This window comes from Daucus carota, chromosome 9, assembly GCF_001625215.2.
Source record: "Daucus carota subsp. sativus chromosome 9, DH1 v3.0, whole genome shotgun sequence".
In the NCBI taxonomy this organism is placed as follows: domain Eukaryota; kingdom Viridiplantae; phylum Streptophyta; class Magnoliopsida; order Apiales; family Apiaceae; genus Daucus; species Daucus carota.
In genome coordinates this window covers 9,497,470-9,516,360 of record NC_030389.2, presented here as the reverse complement: position 1 = coordinate 9,516,360, position 18,891 = coordinate 9,497,470, and the positions used below count along the sequence as shown (strand labels likewise).

At 33.7% G+C, this 18,891-nt stretch overlaps 1 protein-coding gene across 2 annotated transcripts; it reads left to right on the top strand.

The window, feature by feature from the left end:
* Positions 1-1,461: 1,461 nt before the first annotated feature.
* LOC108202613 (myosin-12) lies at positions 1,462-13,712 on the top strand. 2 transcript variants are annotated; one of them, XM_017371090.2, is made up of 40 exons: positions 1,462-1,603; positions 1,715-1,843; positions 2,627-2,770; positions 2,918-3,063; positions 3,152-3,308; positions 3,385-3,443; positions 3,541-3,700; positions 3,786-3,935; positions 4,036-4,172; positions 4,261-4,407; positions 5,086-5,187; positions 5,273-5,330; positions 5,461-5,562; positions 5,651-5,688; positions 5,952-6,078; positions 6,162-6,332; positions 6,419-6,550; positions 6,637-6,743; positions 6,982-7,042; positions 7,136-7,313; positions 7,437-7,642; positions 8,128-8,247; positions 8,350-8,448; positions 9,049-9,264; positions 9,480-9,619; positions 9,707-9,808; positions 10,531-10,639; positions 10,714-10,803; positions 10,894-10,953; positions 11,037-11,207; positions 11,298-11,453; positions 11,559-11,765; positions 11,848-11,997; positions 12,085-12,155; positions 12,262-12,361; positions 12,432-12,488; positions 12,580-12,636; positions 12,814-12,894; positions 13,144-13,226; positions 13,312-13,712. In XM_017371090.2, the coding sequence occupies exons 1-40, from the start codon at positions 1,601-1,603 to the stop codon at positions 13,433-13,435; spliced, it is 4,707 nt and encodes a 1,568-aa protein (XP_017226579.1). In that variant the 5' UTR covers positions 1,462-1,600; the 3' UTR covers positions 13,436-13,712. The 2 variants fall into 2 exon arrangements, with proteins under 2 accessions (XP_017226579.1, XP_063940449.1); XM_064084379.1 differs by having other exon boundaries at positions 8,128-8,448.
* The last annotated feature ends 5,179 nt before the right edge of the window (positions 13,713-18,891 follow it).

The window sequence follows — 18,891 nt, the reverse complement described above, 5'->3', positions numbered from 1 at the left end:
ACCATATGACCACATCTATGGGTTGGTGAGTGGAGAGAGGATTTTGAGGTTGAAATATGTGGGTCCAGAGAATATACGCTATTTATACTTGGTATTTCACAATATTGTGATTTTAATTTTTGTATAAACACCCAAAATTATTAAAAACATAATTAGTATGTAATTTAGGGTTCTTGAAATTTTATCAATTTTTATATGCAACTCCGGGATCATAATCTACAAAGCGATCGACGAGACTGTCGAGTTTTTTAATTGCTGGACGAGACCTATCAAACTATATGTACTAAATTGACCGGATATTTATCAAACGGACCTTATTTTATTTAACCAATAAACCGGTAGAACCTGGACCCTGTTATGATCATATTAGACTATTCATTATTCTAATATTTGATCTAGTCTGTATCTTGGAGGCATTGTTGGGACCCAGATACACCGACCAAAAGTTGGTAACAGTTCTCTTTCCCTTGTTGCCACCCTAGTATCCCCAGATCATATTCTTTCTTCTCCCTTGAGCTTTTCAACACACAAATATAACATGGTGCTCCACTTTGTAAAAGTCAGAGATAAACTCAACAATACAATCATCATCAGAGATGTGCTTCAGCCTCAAATGGTATTTATTTTACTTTAATGTCTATGCTACAGCCTACAAGTAATGAGCTTGCATGGTTGGCACAGCTGGTTTGTTACACTAGTAAAGGGTGTAAATTATAGGACCATCCTCATATCAAGTACAGATATGGATTCACAAGCCTGTGTTTAAACCAAGATTTGATAGGTGGAAAATCAAAGTCTTTATAATCGGCGGACGTATATAATAAGATAGATGTGTTTGACGCGATAGTCAAGTGTCTACTTGTTATTAGCAGGGTTGCACAGTTAAATTCCTGAAAACACTTTTTTCTCACAAAAAGTGCAATTCTTCGAATACGAGAGTATTGTGCGTAGGATACGACTAACAAGACTAAATATAATTAGATCAATAAGACTATGTTTAATATTCTCAAGTTGTAAAAAAAGAAAAAAGAAAAACCAGAGGTGAACTGCTACTAATTCTTTAACCAGTGCAGAATATTAGCTAATAGCTACTGTTACTTTGTAATGCAAAAGCCATAATTACAAACACAATGGCCACACCAAGGAAAAGCATTGGGGCCATAATTAAAGTGGTAATAAGGATACATATCACAACTATGCACTCTGCATCAGCTGGAGATGAACTTCCACAGAGAAATGAAAATGCTCAACTGGCCAAACTGAAAATGATACAAAATTTATATCTGGGATCATTCCACTGGTGCCACATCATCATCCAACGTGGACCAACCGAAAAAGCGACAACTTTCCCTTTATCTTTTGAATTTACCACCTGTATTTCCTCTGCTTTTCGAAATCTTTGACACATTCCTTTCCAGCATTCTCTGTTACTTTCTTTTCTACTATCCACCACCCCATCATTTCTTTAAACACTAGCTCTACTCTTTATCCCCACCTCTTTCTCCCTGTCTTCTCCTCTCTCAGAAAAGATATCAAGGGAGTTTTCAGCAATTCTATGTTCTTGGATTAGCACTTTAATGATCAGATAGTCTTTGCAGCAATGGTAAGCTTCCCGCGGAACATTAATTCTGTTCATCTTTATTTAACTGACACCTTTTTGGTTGCAAAGTGAAAAAAATGATTAATTCTTTTTGCTGATTACTTGATCATCTAGGGAACTCCTGTAAACATCATAGTTGGATCGCACGTTTGGGTTGAGGATCCTCAAGTTGCATGGATCGACGGAGAGGTTACACAAATCAAAGGGAAGGATGCCACCATAGTCACCACAAATGGAAATACAGTAAGCAAAGATGCAATCTATTAGAAATTTTATTTTAGTATAGTAAGCAGCAAGATCATATCCTTAATTTCTCAGAACTACGGCATGACAATTTGATATTTTTTTACAATAAAACATAGACATCATAGAGATTCTGTAGACTGTATTATATTTCCTTGTATGATCTAAACTGAAATTTGGTGGCACTGGTACTGCTCCAGGGATTTTATATATTTTAAATATACTGTCGCGGATGATTAAGAAATTATTTTGCTTGATTCAGAGCAAGCAATCATGGAAAGGATATGGTCAAGAAAACTAAGTTTGGAATAGTGAATGATTGAGTAAATACTACTACATGTTTTACATAAAAGCTCCTGAATTTGAACAACTTCTAACTGGAAAAACCTAGAATTTGTTTGCCTGTCCAGAATGGACATTCAGCAATAAATCCTATAAATACTCTACCATCTGACTTATTTTTTGAATAATGCTGTATTGTTTTAGGCAAAATTGTGTTAAGATGATCACGAAATCCCTACCATGATCAGCATCAGAACCCTGGAACTTTAGTATGACTGATTACTGTTTCCAAATTACAGAAATAAGAGATGCCACAGAACTGCCCCTAAAATTTTTATTTTAAAATTAAATTGCTCTCCTAAGTCCCTACCTGAGTTGATACTTTCTAGTTTTTCAACAAATAAACAAGAGATTAAAGGGTTGTTGCTTACAAAAGAAGTATACTAGTGAAATCGGATATAATGATACAAATTCAGTATCTTGTTGATTACTCGATTTCAGATAGTTGCGGATTTATCAAAGATATACCCCAAGGACACTGAAGCACCACCAGCTGGAGTTGATGACATGACCAAATTAGCCTATCTCCATGAGCCTGGAGTGCTTGAGAACCTTGCTTCACGATTCGCTATAAATGAAATCTATGTGAGTTTTTGTTTTGGTTAGTAAAGTATGTGAACTCAAGCCAACTAGTGGCCACATTATGAACAATAATCTAGTACAGGATCCAAAGATCAACACCTTTGAGTGCATAATATCTATATGCATCTAATCATTGGTTCTCCTAAGCAGACTTACACAGGGAACATTCTGATTGCTGTGAATCCTTTCCGGAGGTTACCACATTTGTATGATACCCACATGATGCAGCAGTACAAGGGAGCCGCTTTTGGTGAACTAAATCCACATCTCTTTGCTGTTGCCGATGACTGTTATAGGTACTGCTACATAATCATTGGATACGAAGAAACATTGCCTATTCGGATTGGATAGCTAGACGGTTATTGACTAAATGTACATTATCAGGGCTATGATAAATGAAGAAGGAAGTCAGTCAATTTTAGTAAGTGGTGAGAGTGGAGCTGGAAAAACCGAGACAACAAAAATGCTAATGAGATACCTTGCATTCATGGGAGGCAGATCTGGAACCGAGGGCAGAACAGTGGAACAACAAGTCTTGGAGGTCTGTGATTTAGTCTTCGTATTTGAATCATTATAGAAACATACGCGGTGGAAACTAATAGGTACCATTTTTTCAGTCCAATCCAGTTCTTGAAGCATTTGGGAATGCAAAAACAGTAAAGAACAACAATTCCAGGTGAATTACTAGGAAGTACCATCAAATTTAATGAAAATACAGAGTTTATTACATCTAGCATTTTACAAGTGTTTAAATGACCAAGTGGTTGTACCAGTCGATTTGGTAAATTTGTAGAGATTCAGTTTGACAAGCATGGAAAGATTTCTGGGGCTGCTGTCCGAACATATCTTCTGGAAAGATCACGTGTCTGCCAAGTGTCCGATCCTGAGAGGAATTATCACTGCTTTTATATGCTCTGTGCAGCACCACCAGAGGTTGCTTCAATAACTAGTAGCTAATTCTTAAGTCTAGTTGAATAGTATGAACTTGGTCAGCTAAGTTATATTATTTCCTCTTCAGGAAGCCAAGAAATTTAAATTAGGAGACCCAAGGTCATTTCACTATCTTAATCAGACGAATTGTTATGAAGTGGCAAATGTGGATGATGCAAGGGAGTACTTGGAAACTAGGAATGCCATGGATGTTGTCGGGATAAGTGAGGATGAGCAGGTGCATGGCTTCACTTTAATGGAAAAAAACAGCATAAATTATGAGACACCAAGACCATGAATGATATCTGTATCGTTTAATTACTTTGAATGTTTTGTAGGATGCTATATTTCGCGTTGTAGCTGCTATCCTCCATCTTGGAAACATTGACTTCGTCAAAGGCAAGGAATTTGATTCTTCCAAACTGAAAGATGAAAAATCACTCTATCATCTGCAGACTGCTGCAGAGCTCCTCATGTCTGAACTCTTTTACTTGGCTCATTAGATTTGTCACGTGTATTTCTCAAAAATTTACTAAAATCCTCCTTCATTTGTTTATATTCAGGTGCGATGAGAAGTCACTAGAAGACTCACTTTGCCAGCGTGTGATTGTAACTCCAGATGGGAACATTACAAAACCACTGGATCCAGCTGCAGCTGTCTTGAGTCGTGATGCCTTGGCAAAGACTATCTACTCCAGACTATTTGATTGGTAACTTAATACACTTCCACTTTTATGGCATCAGCGTCAAATTTCTCCAAACTGCTACCACGCTGTTGCCTACTTATGTTTCAATTAGACACCATAGAAGCATAAAATAAGCAAAACTGAGATGACTAGTCTACTAGACGTGCACGTGTCAATTGATAGACCGATAGAAAACCAACATAGTTAAGTGTGCTAGCCTCATTTACAAATTACAGATAAAGGATAGAAACCTAAACGAATATTAGTAATACCAAAGGAATAAAGAAACAATATGCATATGAATATTGTATTATATAAAAATAAACTTAATCACACACTACTTTGTGTTTAGGGATTGTCTTCATTAGAAGTGGTTTCTAGTACTAAGTTAAAGCTTCATGATACATTTTAGATAATCCTATAGGAAAGAACTGTAGAAGTTTTAAATTTAAGCAACTGAATGTCAGTAACTATAAAAGTTCAGAACTTATAAGCTGCAATATATACCTATTAATTGGAGGAATAATTCTATCATGTTCCGAATCAAGCAGATTAGTTAAGAAAGTAATTTTGCGCCAAGCAGCTTTAGAAAAGCAATACTTATGTATATGATTATATAAACATCAAGTTCATTTAATTCAAAAACATAGCAGAAGAGCAAGCCAAAAAATGATGTTTTACTACTTTAATCAACTAATCCAGGCTCGTGGACAAAATAAACAATTCGATTGGCCAGGATCCCACGGCGAAAAGCATAATTGGAGTCCTTGATATTTATGGATTTGAAAGCTTCAAGATAAACAGGTACTCTATACCAGTATTAACTGGCTTCTCACTACAATTATTCTTTTATTAACAAGAGAACCTCACAATGTGCTTATTCTCTCAGTTTTGAGCAGTTATGCATCAACTTGACAAATGAAAAGCTCCAACAGCATTTTAATCAAGTAATACCTACTTTTATTTGTATTCTTTATTATATTAATTTCTACAATCATTATACTATGCAGTTCCACATAACATATATGCAACATTCTTTACTGTAATCTGTATATAAATATATAAGTATTTTTACAGCATGTTTTCAAGATGGAGCAAGAAGAGTACACAAAGGAAGAAATCAACTGGAGCTATGTAGAATTTGTGGACAACCAAGATGTTTTAGATCTTATAGAAAAGGTGTGAACTCATGAAAAATTTAACTTTATCAAACTTAAAGTCTTCTGTAATGATATATCTGTAATTAATTTTGCATGCCTGATTGCAGAAACCTGGTGGTATCATAGCTCTTCTCGACGAGGCCTGGTAAGTAAATAGCGCCCTTACACTATCCTAAGCAACTGTATTGCTTAAACAATTTATAAGAACCAAGAATCAGTTGACTAGTCGAGCACATGATGGTAAGGTAAATGTACAGATAGAACTGAAATCTAGATGATCATTGTATGATGCATGCAATGATCATCTAAATTATTGAACAACACTGTCTCGCTTAGAGATCTAAAAATTACACATAATGAATGGATGTGTTTTAAGATAAGCTGATACCAAAGTTTAATATTGTGCAGTATGTTTCCAAAGGCCACCCATGAGACGTTTGCGCAAAAGATGTACCAGACATACAAAAACCATAAACGCTTTAGCAAGCCGAAACTTGCACGAACTGATTTTACAATAAATCATTATGCTGGAGATGTAAGTACAGCCATTGATCTATTTTCCTTACAAAAAAATTATTGAAACAACTAATTAATAACTGAAATGCTTTTGTGAAACAGGTTACCTACGTAGCTGATCAGTTTCTGGATAAGAATAAGGATTATGTCATAGCAGAGCATCAAGCTCTACTTGATGCCTCAAAGTGCAGTTTTGTTGCTAATTTGTTTCCTACATTAGCCGAGGAAACATCTAAACAGTCAAAATTCTCTTCCATTGGCACCCGTTTCAAGGTAGCTTAGTTTGTTCATAATAAAAGCCTTCTGTTTGAGTATCCTAAAAAAACTGATTGGTGTATAACTTTATACTTCTGATCCAGCAACAATTACAAAGTTTAATGGAAACTCTCAGCACAACAGAACCACATTACATCAGATGTGTAAAGCCTAATTCAGTTCTGAAGCCAGGAATTTTTGAGAACTTCAATGTCATTAACCAATTAAGATGTGGCGTAAGTAAAAATTTCCAATTTCCTTAACAGCACTATTAAGTTTATCAGTTCAACTTGCATTGGCAACTAACTGCTGTTGGTGACAGGGTGTATTAGAGGCAATTAGAATCAGCTGTGCAGGGTATCCAACAAAGCGGTCATTTGATGAATTTCTTGAACGATTTGGAATGTTATCTCCGGATGTTTTGGATGGGTATACCATTACTATACACCTCTCTTATTACTGTACTATATTCTATTAATATGAAAGGAATCTGAGACCTTTATAAGTAAACTTGCTTATAACTGCTTCCTAAAGAGATGCATGTTTTTTGCTCTTAATTTCTTCTCTCCGAAACATAATTGGTTTTAAACTTTTCTCAGTTGCAGTAATAATATGCACTTACTATTAATTTTTATTACAAGGTTCTTATTCTATTTCCCTCATGCAGATCAGATGAGAAATCTGCATGTGTTGCTATCTGTGACAGGATGGGGTTAAAGGGCTATCAGGTATAAAAAAATTGCTTTGTACTAGAAGTATTTCAGCATCAGTGTGCTTCATTTTTGTATGGCCTCATCAATTTTATTTTGTTTTTACTTCAGATTGGGAAAACAAAGGTGTTTCTTAGAGCAGGGCAAATGGCTGAATTAGATGCACGAAGAGCTGAAATTCTAGCTTTTGCTGCAAGACGCATACAGAGACAAATCCGAACATATCTCACCAGAAAGGAATTCATTACCCTTAAAAGGGCTACAATTCAGATGCAAAAACACTGGAGAGGTAAATAACATCTTAAGTAGCTAAACACATTTTCTTTGAACCTAGAAGTATATAAATTTCTTCGTGAAACTAAGGATTTTAATTTGGAGCAAACAATAAATTTTTATATGTGGATTTCTACAGCTCAAATTGCACGTAAGCTTTATGAACACATGAGGGAGGATGCTGCTTCAATACGTATACAGAAGCATGCACGAGCTTGTGCACAAAGGAAATCTTATAAGAAATTACAGGAAGCGGCAGTAGTTATTCAAACTGGACTGCGATCCATGGCCGCCAGAAATGAATTCAGGCACAGAAGAAGAAACCGGGCTGCAACAACAATCCAGGTACTTACTGGTTCTAGTTAAGGATTTCTCTTATTTCTTTTAATTCCTGAACTAGAAAAGATTTATCCCAGTCGGTTCTGGTGAGTTTCCATTGGGCTTAGCTCGCCCTACTTAAGGTTTTTGAAACTCAAGAAATGTGAACACTGAATAGGATTAGTCCAAAATGAATAATGAAAGTTAAGTCAAGCAGACACATTTTGTGAGAGCCTAGAAACAAATGACATTATGACAGGCTATCATACACATGCAATTCATGCATACTTACATTCTATTAAAAGCAAGGGTCCTACAACCTCATCTTCTTTAAGATACATACAAGTTCACAATCCATCTCAAGTCACTTGATTTAGTTAAAAAAGTTTATTTATGTACTTATTATCATAATTACTTTACATTTCTAAATTTTATATGTTCTGAAAATAAGAATAGAACAATAAGTAACATTTACCAGCAAAATTTATTCAACTAATGTTTGCATTTTACAGACTCAATGGCGAGTATTTTATGCACGTTCGACATATAACCAACAGAAGAAAGCAAATCTCATACTTCAATGTCTTTGGAGGTCAAGAATCGCAAGGTTGGAGCTTAGAAAACTGAAGATGGTGAGCATTTTATATCACAGAACCAAATTTCAAGTTCTGGCACAATTTCGGGCGCAGTTGTATATGTTAAAATGGTTGCAACTGAACTTTTACCTAATGCAGGCTGCAAGAGATGCAGGGGCCCTTAGGGAGGCCAAGGACAAGCTGGAGAAACGTGTCGAGGAATTAACATGGCGAATAGATTTTGAAAAGCATTTGCGGGTATATTTTCTTCTTCTAGACATTTAAACCAATTAATAACCAGCTAGTAGAATGCCACTAAATTTCGATAGGGGTATCCTGCCTTATGGCCCTATTTGGCAAATAGCGGTTAACTGTTAGCAGATTGGAAGAGTTGTTTTGACTAGCGGATTGAATACCTATTTTAAACGAAATTGTTTGGTAAATAGTTGTTACTTAGCTTTTTGCATCTTAAGTAGATACATATCAAACCTCTAATTGGAAAAGCTCCTCAAAGCAGTTTTTTGAAAATTAGCTTTTTAAATCCAAGCCGCTATTACAATCTGCTAAGTACCAAACACCAAACTTAGATGATTCTCTTGGTCAAACTCTAATATGGCCCAAACTTCTAAGTTCCCCTAAAACCTCTAACTTCCAAAGAGGACGTATATCTTTTCCATAAATACAACCTGAAAGGAATTTCTGTTAGTACATGAAGGTTAGTTAAGTTTCTTGAGAGTTCGTACACCACTGCTGATACAGATATCTGAAAAATAAGTAACCAGATGATTATGGCGCCGAGTAATATACAGGGGAAAGTTTGTCTGTCCAGCATATTTGCTAACATTTGGACTCTTACAGGTTGACCTTGAAGAAGCAAAGGGCCAAGAAATTACAAAGTTGCAGAATGCTCTAAATGAAATCCAAGAACAACTAGAGGAAGCACGTGCTGCAGTCATACACGAGAGAGAAGCAGCAAAGATCGCTATTGAGCAAGCCCCTCCTGTTATTAAAGAGGTACCAGTTGTGGACAATACAAAGTTGGAGCAACTGACAAGTCAAAATCAAGAGCTGGAGGTAAAATAATTTGAGTTTTGCCTCCTGTGCATTATAACATGTCACTATACCATCGAACATAACAAGGATGCATATGATCTGGTTTCTGGTCACTGTTTTATGAAACAAAGTTTGTCATGAATTTAGTTTTCTAGTTCACTGCAGTTAAAATTTTGGGGGACAAAACGGTAACACTGAAAGGTAAACGTTATGTAATACTAAGTCTATACATGCAGGAAGAGATAATGGAATTGAGAAAGAGAGCTGATGAGTTTGAGCATATGTTTAATGAAGCTCAAACTGAGAGCAAAGAAAGACTAAAAGAAGTAGAGGAATCACAGTTGAAACTAGCAGAGCTACAGACTACACTTGAAAGGTAGTTGCATCATTGCACTTAAGAGAGAAGATACCTGCTGTGCCTGTATTATAATATTCTGTTTATGTGGTTTGTGCTCATTCTCAGGCTAGAATTAAATGTGTCCAACCTCGAATCTGAGAACCAGGTTCTTCGTCAGCAGGCTTTAGTTGCATCCAACAATGAGGAACTCTCCGAAGAAATTGAACTGTAAGAATATGCATCTCTAGATTAATTTCATTATTGAAGCTGATGTTCACATAGGTACATCAGATGCATAGCATTCTTGAAGTTGGAACAAGAAGAGATATAATCTTGCTTAGCTGCTTTATACAATGAATGACTATTTTATAACATACGACACATGCTATTATAATCAGGGCACGGTTCTTGAGTTGGGTACACACTTTACATGCACTGCCCTGTGCCCCCTTCCATTAATGCATTACAAGTACATATCAGGAGGCATAGATATTAATATAGATTAAGGGCAGCCATAGTGATCTTCAGTAGTATAATAGCACATTGATCATTATAACTATATATAAGAAAGCGGCGTACACACATTCAACCTCAGTTTTTTCTAATAAAAACATAAAGTTTAGTCAGAATTGTTTCTATTGTGTTCACAGATATTATTGTCTTCTCAAAAAGTTATTGCCTTCACATTGTACCATGATTTATCCTCTGTTACATACTCTCCTCAGCATGCCATCAGGACATATTCTTACAATGTATATAAGTTTGTAACAGGCAGTAATAATATTAATTTCTATTCATAGCGAATCAGTTTTGTACTAAATTTAAATATAAAATTATTAATAATATTGAAACTCCAGATCTAATCTGGGACAGGGATTTGCAATTCAGGGCTTAATTTTTAATACTAGACACTAAATGCAACAATTCTAAAGCATCTCTATGTCTTTCAGTTTTAAAAGCAGGATTAAAAATCTAGAATCAGAAAATGAGTTTCTTCGTAACCAGAAGGTTGTGGTGGAGCAAATACCTGTCTTGGAACAGGCAATGCCACCAGCACAGGTAAACTTAAATTATTCCTATATAGGTATTCTTTACTGTCAAAATGCAATCTATTGAACTCCTAAGGTGTGCAGAGTCTGAATAATGGACACTTAAACGAGGACAAGAACGAAGCAGCTAAAATACAGGAAGAAACAACAAAAGTAGAGGAGCAAACAACAAAAGTATATCAAAGTTCCTTGCATAAACTTTAATGGACAGTATCAAAATATATGCTTTCATATCTTACTACTCGTTTGAAATATTACTTTCAGGAAATAGCCAGCACAGCCACATTCCTAAGCAAGCAAAGATCCCTAACAGACAGGCAGCAGGCATGTACTCGAAAATTAGAAACACTTTACATTTTTCGCCATCTTCGACATATTGCCAATAACATATTGTATTGTACATTCAGGAAAATCATGATGTACTAATCAAGTGCCTTATGGAGGATAAGAGGTTTAACAAGAGCAGACCACTTGCAGCTTGTATTGTGTATAAAACACTTCTTCAGTGGAGATCTTTTGAGGCAGACAAGACCAGTATTTTTGACAAAATAATTCATACCATTCGATCATCTATTCAGGTAGTATACAACTTACAGTAAACCAGATTATATACTAGAAATATGGACCCTTTGACGAAGTGAAATTAAAGCTCTTTTAAATCCTTAAAGGATCAAGATAGTGTTGAAGATCTCGCATTCTGGCTCTCGACAACTTCTACCCTTCTGTTCCTTCTGCAAAGTACAATCAAGGCAAGCAATGCGCCAAATGTGTCTTCACAACGTCATCGAGCTTCACCTACAACCTTGTTTGGTAGAATGGCACAAGTAAGCTTTTTACGTTAGAGCTTAAAAAGGAAACTGATAACAGTACTATGATACTAATATAGATGCATTGGCTAAATTTATTACATGTCTCCTTAAATGTATTAGGGGTTTCGTGCATCGTCAATGGGCGGGGGAATTTCCAGTGGCTACAGCGGAATGGAGGGAAAGCCAAACACACAATCGAAAATAGAAGCCAAGTATCCAGCTCTGTTGTTTAAGCAGCACTTAACCGCTTGTGTTGAAAGAATATATGGACTAATACGTGATAGCTTGAAGAAAGATATTAGCCCATTTCTAAACTTATGTATACAAGTATGCATTTTTTACTTGAGTTTTATTCTCATTTAACAAGTTTCATTAAGTTTTTAGTTAAGACCTTGAAAGCCATTTACAGGCACCTAGATCTACAAGGATCAGATCTATAAGAGGTTCATCTAGAACTATCCATTCCAACATAGTAGCAAAGCAGCAAGCATCAAACATACATTGGCAAAGTATTGTCAAAAGCATGGATAGTACACTAAAAATACTGTCCGAAAACTATGTAAGCTGAGAAAACACATTTTCTGCACTCTTCCTTTTTTACATACCAAAGGATTGTATTTTATTTTGACTAATGACCATAATGCAGGTGTCTTCTGTTATCACAAGAAAAATCTACACTCAGGTTTTCTCATTTATAAATGTCCAACTTTTCAATAGGTAAAGTAGCTCATCCTTCCTAGTACGAAATTTACTGTGTATAATTTGGTCAGATATGCTATAGTGGATGAATTGTTCTTATACCAAAAATTGTGTGATTCTGCAGCTTATTACTTCGGCGTGAATGTTGCTCCTTTAGCAATGGAGAATACGTAAAAGCGGGTTTACAAGAATTTGAGCAATGGTGTATAAAAGCAGCAGATCAGGTATGCTACGATTGCAAAAAAAATAAATTGATTAAATTGTAATATTTACATAAATTTATCTGATAAACAGCTTGCTGGATCTTCATGGGATGAACTACAACACATAAGACAAGCCGTAGGATTTCTGGTATGATACCTTGAACAATGTCACTTACAACATAAAATCTTTAAAGGAGGTCGGGATGAGAAAATTGATACAATGATTCTCAAATATGCAGGTAATGCATCAAAAGTCCCAAAAGACACTAGAGGAGATTACTAACGAGGTTTGCCCGGTAATTACCTCGCCTTTACTCAAACTGGTTAACAAGAACTCTTTTATAATATTAGACTTTATACGAATATGAAAATCCATCTCAAGAGTTGCCCAAATCACAACATAATTATGGTCAAAATCAGAACAAATAAAGAAAGCTGACTCCTTACTGAATTTTTTTTGTCTTTTGATGCAGATGCTGAGCATTCCTCAAGTATACCGCATTGGAACTATGTTCTGGGATGACAAATATGGAACACAAGGATTGTCAACAGAGGTAATTCATTTCCAACATGTTACTACATACTACTCATAATTGTATGAAGATTTTACATGTTCAAAATTATTTCACATTCTCACAGAGAAACATCATAACTATAATTATGATCATAAACAGATCATCTAATGCGTTGAAATATATGTCATAAAAAAGTACACACGCATTCATAATCAGTTTTAATCTAATACCTAGAAGAGACATCATCTACAGTTTCGCGAAACTTATTTTGACATGTTAAATAATCAGGTGATCGCGAAGATGAGAGCAGTAATGGCAGAAGATTCTATAAGCGTGCCAAACAACTCTTTCTTACTCGACGTGGATTCAAGGTATTAACAAGCTTAATACATAATTCACCTACCAATGCACTATTTTTCCGAGTTATGTCACTAATACAAACTCACTGATTGCCAGCATTCCTTTCTCTATGGAAGAAATATCGCGTTCATTCCTAGACGTGAGCCTATCCGACGTGGAGCCACCTCCGCTCCTTCGTCAGAGATCAGATTTTCATTTCCTGCTACAGCAGATAGATTGAGAGGCTTAAGGGTCTTGTTTAGTTTACACATATTGAACATGAAATGCCATTAAATTGATTTGATTGGTTGCATTTCCCTTTTTTGGTCTGGGAGTGTGTGAGAGTGAGGGAAATCAGATTGTAAAGTTTTTTTGTTTTGAGAATCAGATGAGTTTGCATCATAATTTTTGGTTGATATAGCAAACATGTAAAGTTGGTTGTTATTGTTGTAAATTTTGTTTTAAAACGTACCAAATGCATAAATATATTCTGATACTAGCAGAAAAGATTATGCTGCTGTGAGCTGTGAAGATGTTTAATATTTGTAAGGACTAGTGTTATTGTTTTGCTCACACCATACACGAACTCAGCCATTGCTGATGCTTTTATCTGATTTAATACTGTATTTAAGGTTCTTGCATTCTAGACAACCGAAAATCCTCTGGATTCACTAATAACTGGAAATGTATTTGACATGTTAGATCAATCCAGTAAATAGTCGTTAGTTGGAACAAATAATCACACAACTGTAGAGACGCAACATTAGAAACATCTGATAATAGCTTGGTTGACGCTACTGATCGGAGAATATTAGAAACCATGGCCTCTAATTAAATAAGTCAATTTATACAATTGAATCAGTGTTGTAGAAAGCAGGAATCGGACTTAATCGGTAAAGTTACGGAACAAAGATTAATCGGGGATTAATGTAATTGATCGGAGATTAATCGGATTGATCCGTGATTAATCGGAAATTTAATCAGTTCGACGAGTTACGGAACAAGGTGATTAATCGTGATTAATCACCGATTTTTAGAACAGAGAACTGAATTAGTAACATATCTAAGTAACAAACTTGTATGTGAGGAAATCACAAACCCTAAAATCCTCTCGAAGTAGCCGTCGCCATTATCAGAGGGGCTTCCATCGGCTTTTACTGGTGGAAAGCGCCGGACTATTTCTTTTGTTTTTCTGGTTTATTTCTTTCAATTATTGATTTCTGTCTTTTTATTCGGTTTGGTTTATTTTTCTAGATCTATATCATTCTATTTACTTTTTTATTCGATTTAAGCAGAGTTTATCGGATTGGAGAGTTAATCGTCTATCTTGTTGCTTCGACTATCAGATCTAAATTTTTTTTTATTTGTTTCCAATTTGCTTTTATTTCGAACTTCGACTTGTATTTTCTGGTTGTCTTCTCTTCCTAGTGATAGTTTTGTTTTCGCTTCTTAATTGTAAGCGGGGATCTTGATTTGATGATGAAATTTTGTAGAGTAAAAGACAATATGTGTACATGTGGTTTCACTCATATGCAATTTGTGTACATGGAGTTTCATAATAGCAAGATGTGTATCTGGACTTTAAATTTGTGTGCGGAACGTGTATTTGACGTTAGCTCTGTTTGCATATCTTCTCAAATTTAGGTGTTGCATCGCCACTGATATTTTAACTCTTTTAAATGACACCCTCGGTTATTATTACATGTAACTGTGTGCTGCTATTGTCCTCTAATTGGACTTTGCCAGTGTTTGGAAGGGAAAAATTAGAGGTTTGAGGTGATGTAGAGGTTTGACCATTATAATCTGCTAATAATAGTGTTGGATAGTTAGCAGATTGAAATAGAGGTTTGAGCTTAAAAAGTTAATTTTCAAAAAACTACTTAAGGAGTTTTTTGGTTTAGAGTTTTGATATATGTCATAAAAAACTAATGAAACAGCTATTTATCGAACAATTTTGCACAAAACCACTAATTTAATCCGCTAGTCAAAACATCTATTTCAATCAGCTAGTCAAAACATCTAATTTAATCCAGCTAACCGCTAACCACTAATTCTCAAACAAGGCTTTTGATAGAATATATTTTTATATACATTCTATATGATTTTATTCTCATATTTCATTATATTTTGCACTGATTTGGATTGTTATTAATAGATTTTAATGTTTTATTGTAGGAAATAAAGATTTCTAAGTTGAGAAGGATTTGAGCAAAAAGATCTATTTTTGAAGCTAAATTCTATGAAAAAACGGATTTGTTGTCGGATTTGGATGATCTTACAGCCCACGCGAAGCTTGGAAGATTTTCTTTAATTCAGAGATAGCCCAAAAAGCAAAATCCTATCGGAAAAGCCCAGAAACAGAGAGGAAAAGACAGCTACGAATTTTGAAGACTAATCCTACTTTGCTTTGGAGTTCTATTTTAGATATTGGTTCAAAAACATTAAAAACAATTATTATTATTGTAGGAATAGAAAAAGATATTTTTTTAGTTTTATTATTAGTTTGGAGGAAAGGAGGACTTACGTTAGTTAGGTTTTCCTCTTCATCTTCTTCCTCCAGTAGACACTGCAACCTTTTTGGGGTTTTAGCTTGGATATTGAGTTTTTGATTAGTACAAGTTTAAGGTATTTTTATATATTCTCTCTACATGTTTTTGATGATTGTTTATGCTTCTTCTATTCTTAGCATGAGTGAGCAATTCTTTTCTAGGGTGTAAGGAGAATCCATGGTTACACCATAGTATTGGCATGATGTTCACAGTAGTTTGATTGATTACAAGTAATTCTAGTCGATATGTTTTAATGCTTAATTTCTGTAATTGGCCAATATCATTGATTAAGTGTATGCGAATATGGTTAATAAATCGAGAGATAAAATACCCATTAGAGGCACACATACGATTAGCCGAATGAATGTGAATGCGAGAGCATCATTGGAATTTTGAGAAAGTTAATACTCGAGAGAGATTAACACATGTTCTAATTACTTGATCAGTTTAATTACTAAGAGTCGTTAATTGTGTCATCATGTTTCGAGAGTGTTAATACTCGAGAGAGACTGACATACTCTAGCTACGTGACCACTTTTATCATCTCAGTTTAGAAGCCAGTTTGGTGTAAGCATGGTGAATCCGATTGCCCTAGACCTTTAGTTAATTGATTTTTAAAACACATTTATTTGCATTGTTAGTTATATAAAAATCTTCAAAACTCATCTTTCTTATTCCGGAAGCAATTTGTAATAATTAGATTGAATTTCTTGAAACCTGTCTCCCTGTGAATACGATCCCATACTTGCTAGTCTCTACTAATAACAGACACCGTGCATTTGCAGATATTAATTTGAAACACATCAGCTTTGAATTGGCTTGGCACTGTATGGAAATTATATGTCAGTCTAGTGAAATTCTATTTGTTTAATATTTTTATTAATTCAATTAATAATAAATAGTTAATATAATATATGAGTGAAAAAAATTTAATTATTAATAAATGATATAAATTGATGTATTAGTACAATTATAATAAATCAATATTAGCTGTAAAAATAAATATTTAGACAACTAGCAATTAAATAAAATATTAGATTATATATATAGTGTATTTTTAATTTTTGAATTATTCCTAACAGAAAAAAATTATTTTAATTTTAAAAATCTATTGAATATATGCACATGACATTCAATATAAAAATAAATTTTTAAGTTTTAAAATATCAATATTACCTTTTTTAGTTTTGAATTTTTTTAGAAGAAAATTTCTACTTTGTAGGATACACCATTTTGAAAAAAATTAAAATTAATTTTTCCTATTAAAAAATATAAACTATTTTTTTTTCTTTTGAAAGAAAACTTAAAATTATATTAATTATAAAAATCTATTGTATATTGAATTTCTAATTCGTAGAACAAAAAATACTGAAAAATAAAAAAATTTGTTTTCAATTCCGAATAAAAGATAAATCTTATATTTATGGTGTTCTCTAATTTAAATTTTATTTTATTCACACACAAAACTCAAATACATTAATGAAGATTCAAATATAATTATAAACAAATCTTTAAATTTTATTTCATCTTTTATTATATTTATGTGAATCTTATATTAATAATCAAATTCTCCAGTAATAATTTCTCTAAATTTCTTAAGAGAGATAAATTAATTAATGAATTTTTGATGATTTGATGATATATTTAAAGATAAATATCTATTTGTTAGTATACATATTGATATAAATATTTATTTTTCAATAAATAATACTGATGTAAATTAGCACTTACTTTGATTTTTAAAACATTTACTGAATTTTCATTTTAAAATAGCCATTGGTTGCTAAATTGCATATGCAACAGTTAAGTGTTTGAGAAGATCTGTAAACGATGCAAACGGAACTAACGGAACGACGTCGAGTGAAAAAAAATACACTGCACACAAATCCAAAGTCCATGTACACATCTTGCTATTATAGAACTCCATACACACAAATTGCATATGAGTGAAACTACAGGTACACATATTGTCTTTTACTCAATTTTGTATAGAATCGCAGTTGTAGTTGATAACTCAAACAATAGCTTTATCACGTATTATGATGAAGGGGTACCAATAACTCAACGAGGATGCATGAAGCGATCACTTGTATTTGTATACACATTATTTTCAAAATATCGTTTAACTGTCCCTTCATGACAACAGGTGATTACAATCTAATGTTTGTTCACAGGTGATTACAATCTAATGTTTGTTCGGCTCGATCATTGGTGTAGATGCTGTATGGCTTTTTGTTATTTGATTAACACATTTGTTTAAAAAAAACATATCTAGTTACAAACAATATCACAAAAATATCGAATTATGAAATATAAAACCAATAATAACAAATTGCATATACTTGTATATATATGTATTACATAGAAATCACTCCCACGTATTATGATTTCACAAGATTTACCATCTCACTATATTTCATTTAATCCGAAAAAATAATCAAATATGGTATTCAAATATGCTGAATACAAAGATTCTGAGCTCATACTATTGTCGTGGAGTAATTCAAACAATCCTTATTTTACCAAATGTAAATACTATAAATGGTTTCAATTGAATTGTACTTGTGTGACTCGTCACTAACTCACTCCTAATCCTCTGGATATAAATAAATGTGTTAATACTATAAGTGGCTTCAATTGAACTGCAGTCGCCTTGACTCATCACTAACTCATCCCTGATCTTATAGAGGGGGTTGTATCGTAGGTGACTCAAAATCATCAGATATGCGTTTTTAATATTTCCTTTATCGTCTTAATATCAATAACAAGTCTCACGTTTAATGATTTCTGTGTGGATGTTGTATCAATATATACGAATTGGTGATTTTTGATTATGACAATTGCATATTTAAATGATGAAGAAAGTGATATCAATTGAAAGATAATAAAAGATGAGAATGTAAATTTTGATTGATTAATTATCTGAAAATAGAATTTTAGTTGAAAAATTGAATCAAAAATTAAGATTTTATGAATATATAAAAAGAAAAATTGGTTCTTTTCTATTAGATTACCTGGTAGATCTCATCTTATTATATAATAATTAAACAAAATATTATGCTAAACTAAGTTGCACAAGCTGAAAAGCATGGTACAAAATATAAAGAGTCATTACTAAATCTATGAAGAAAATTTTAGAAAAATATAC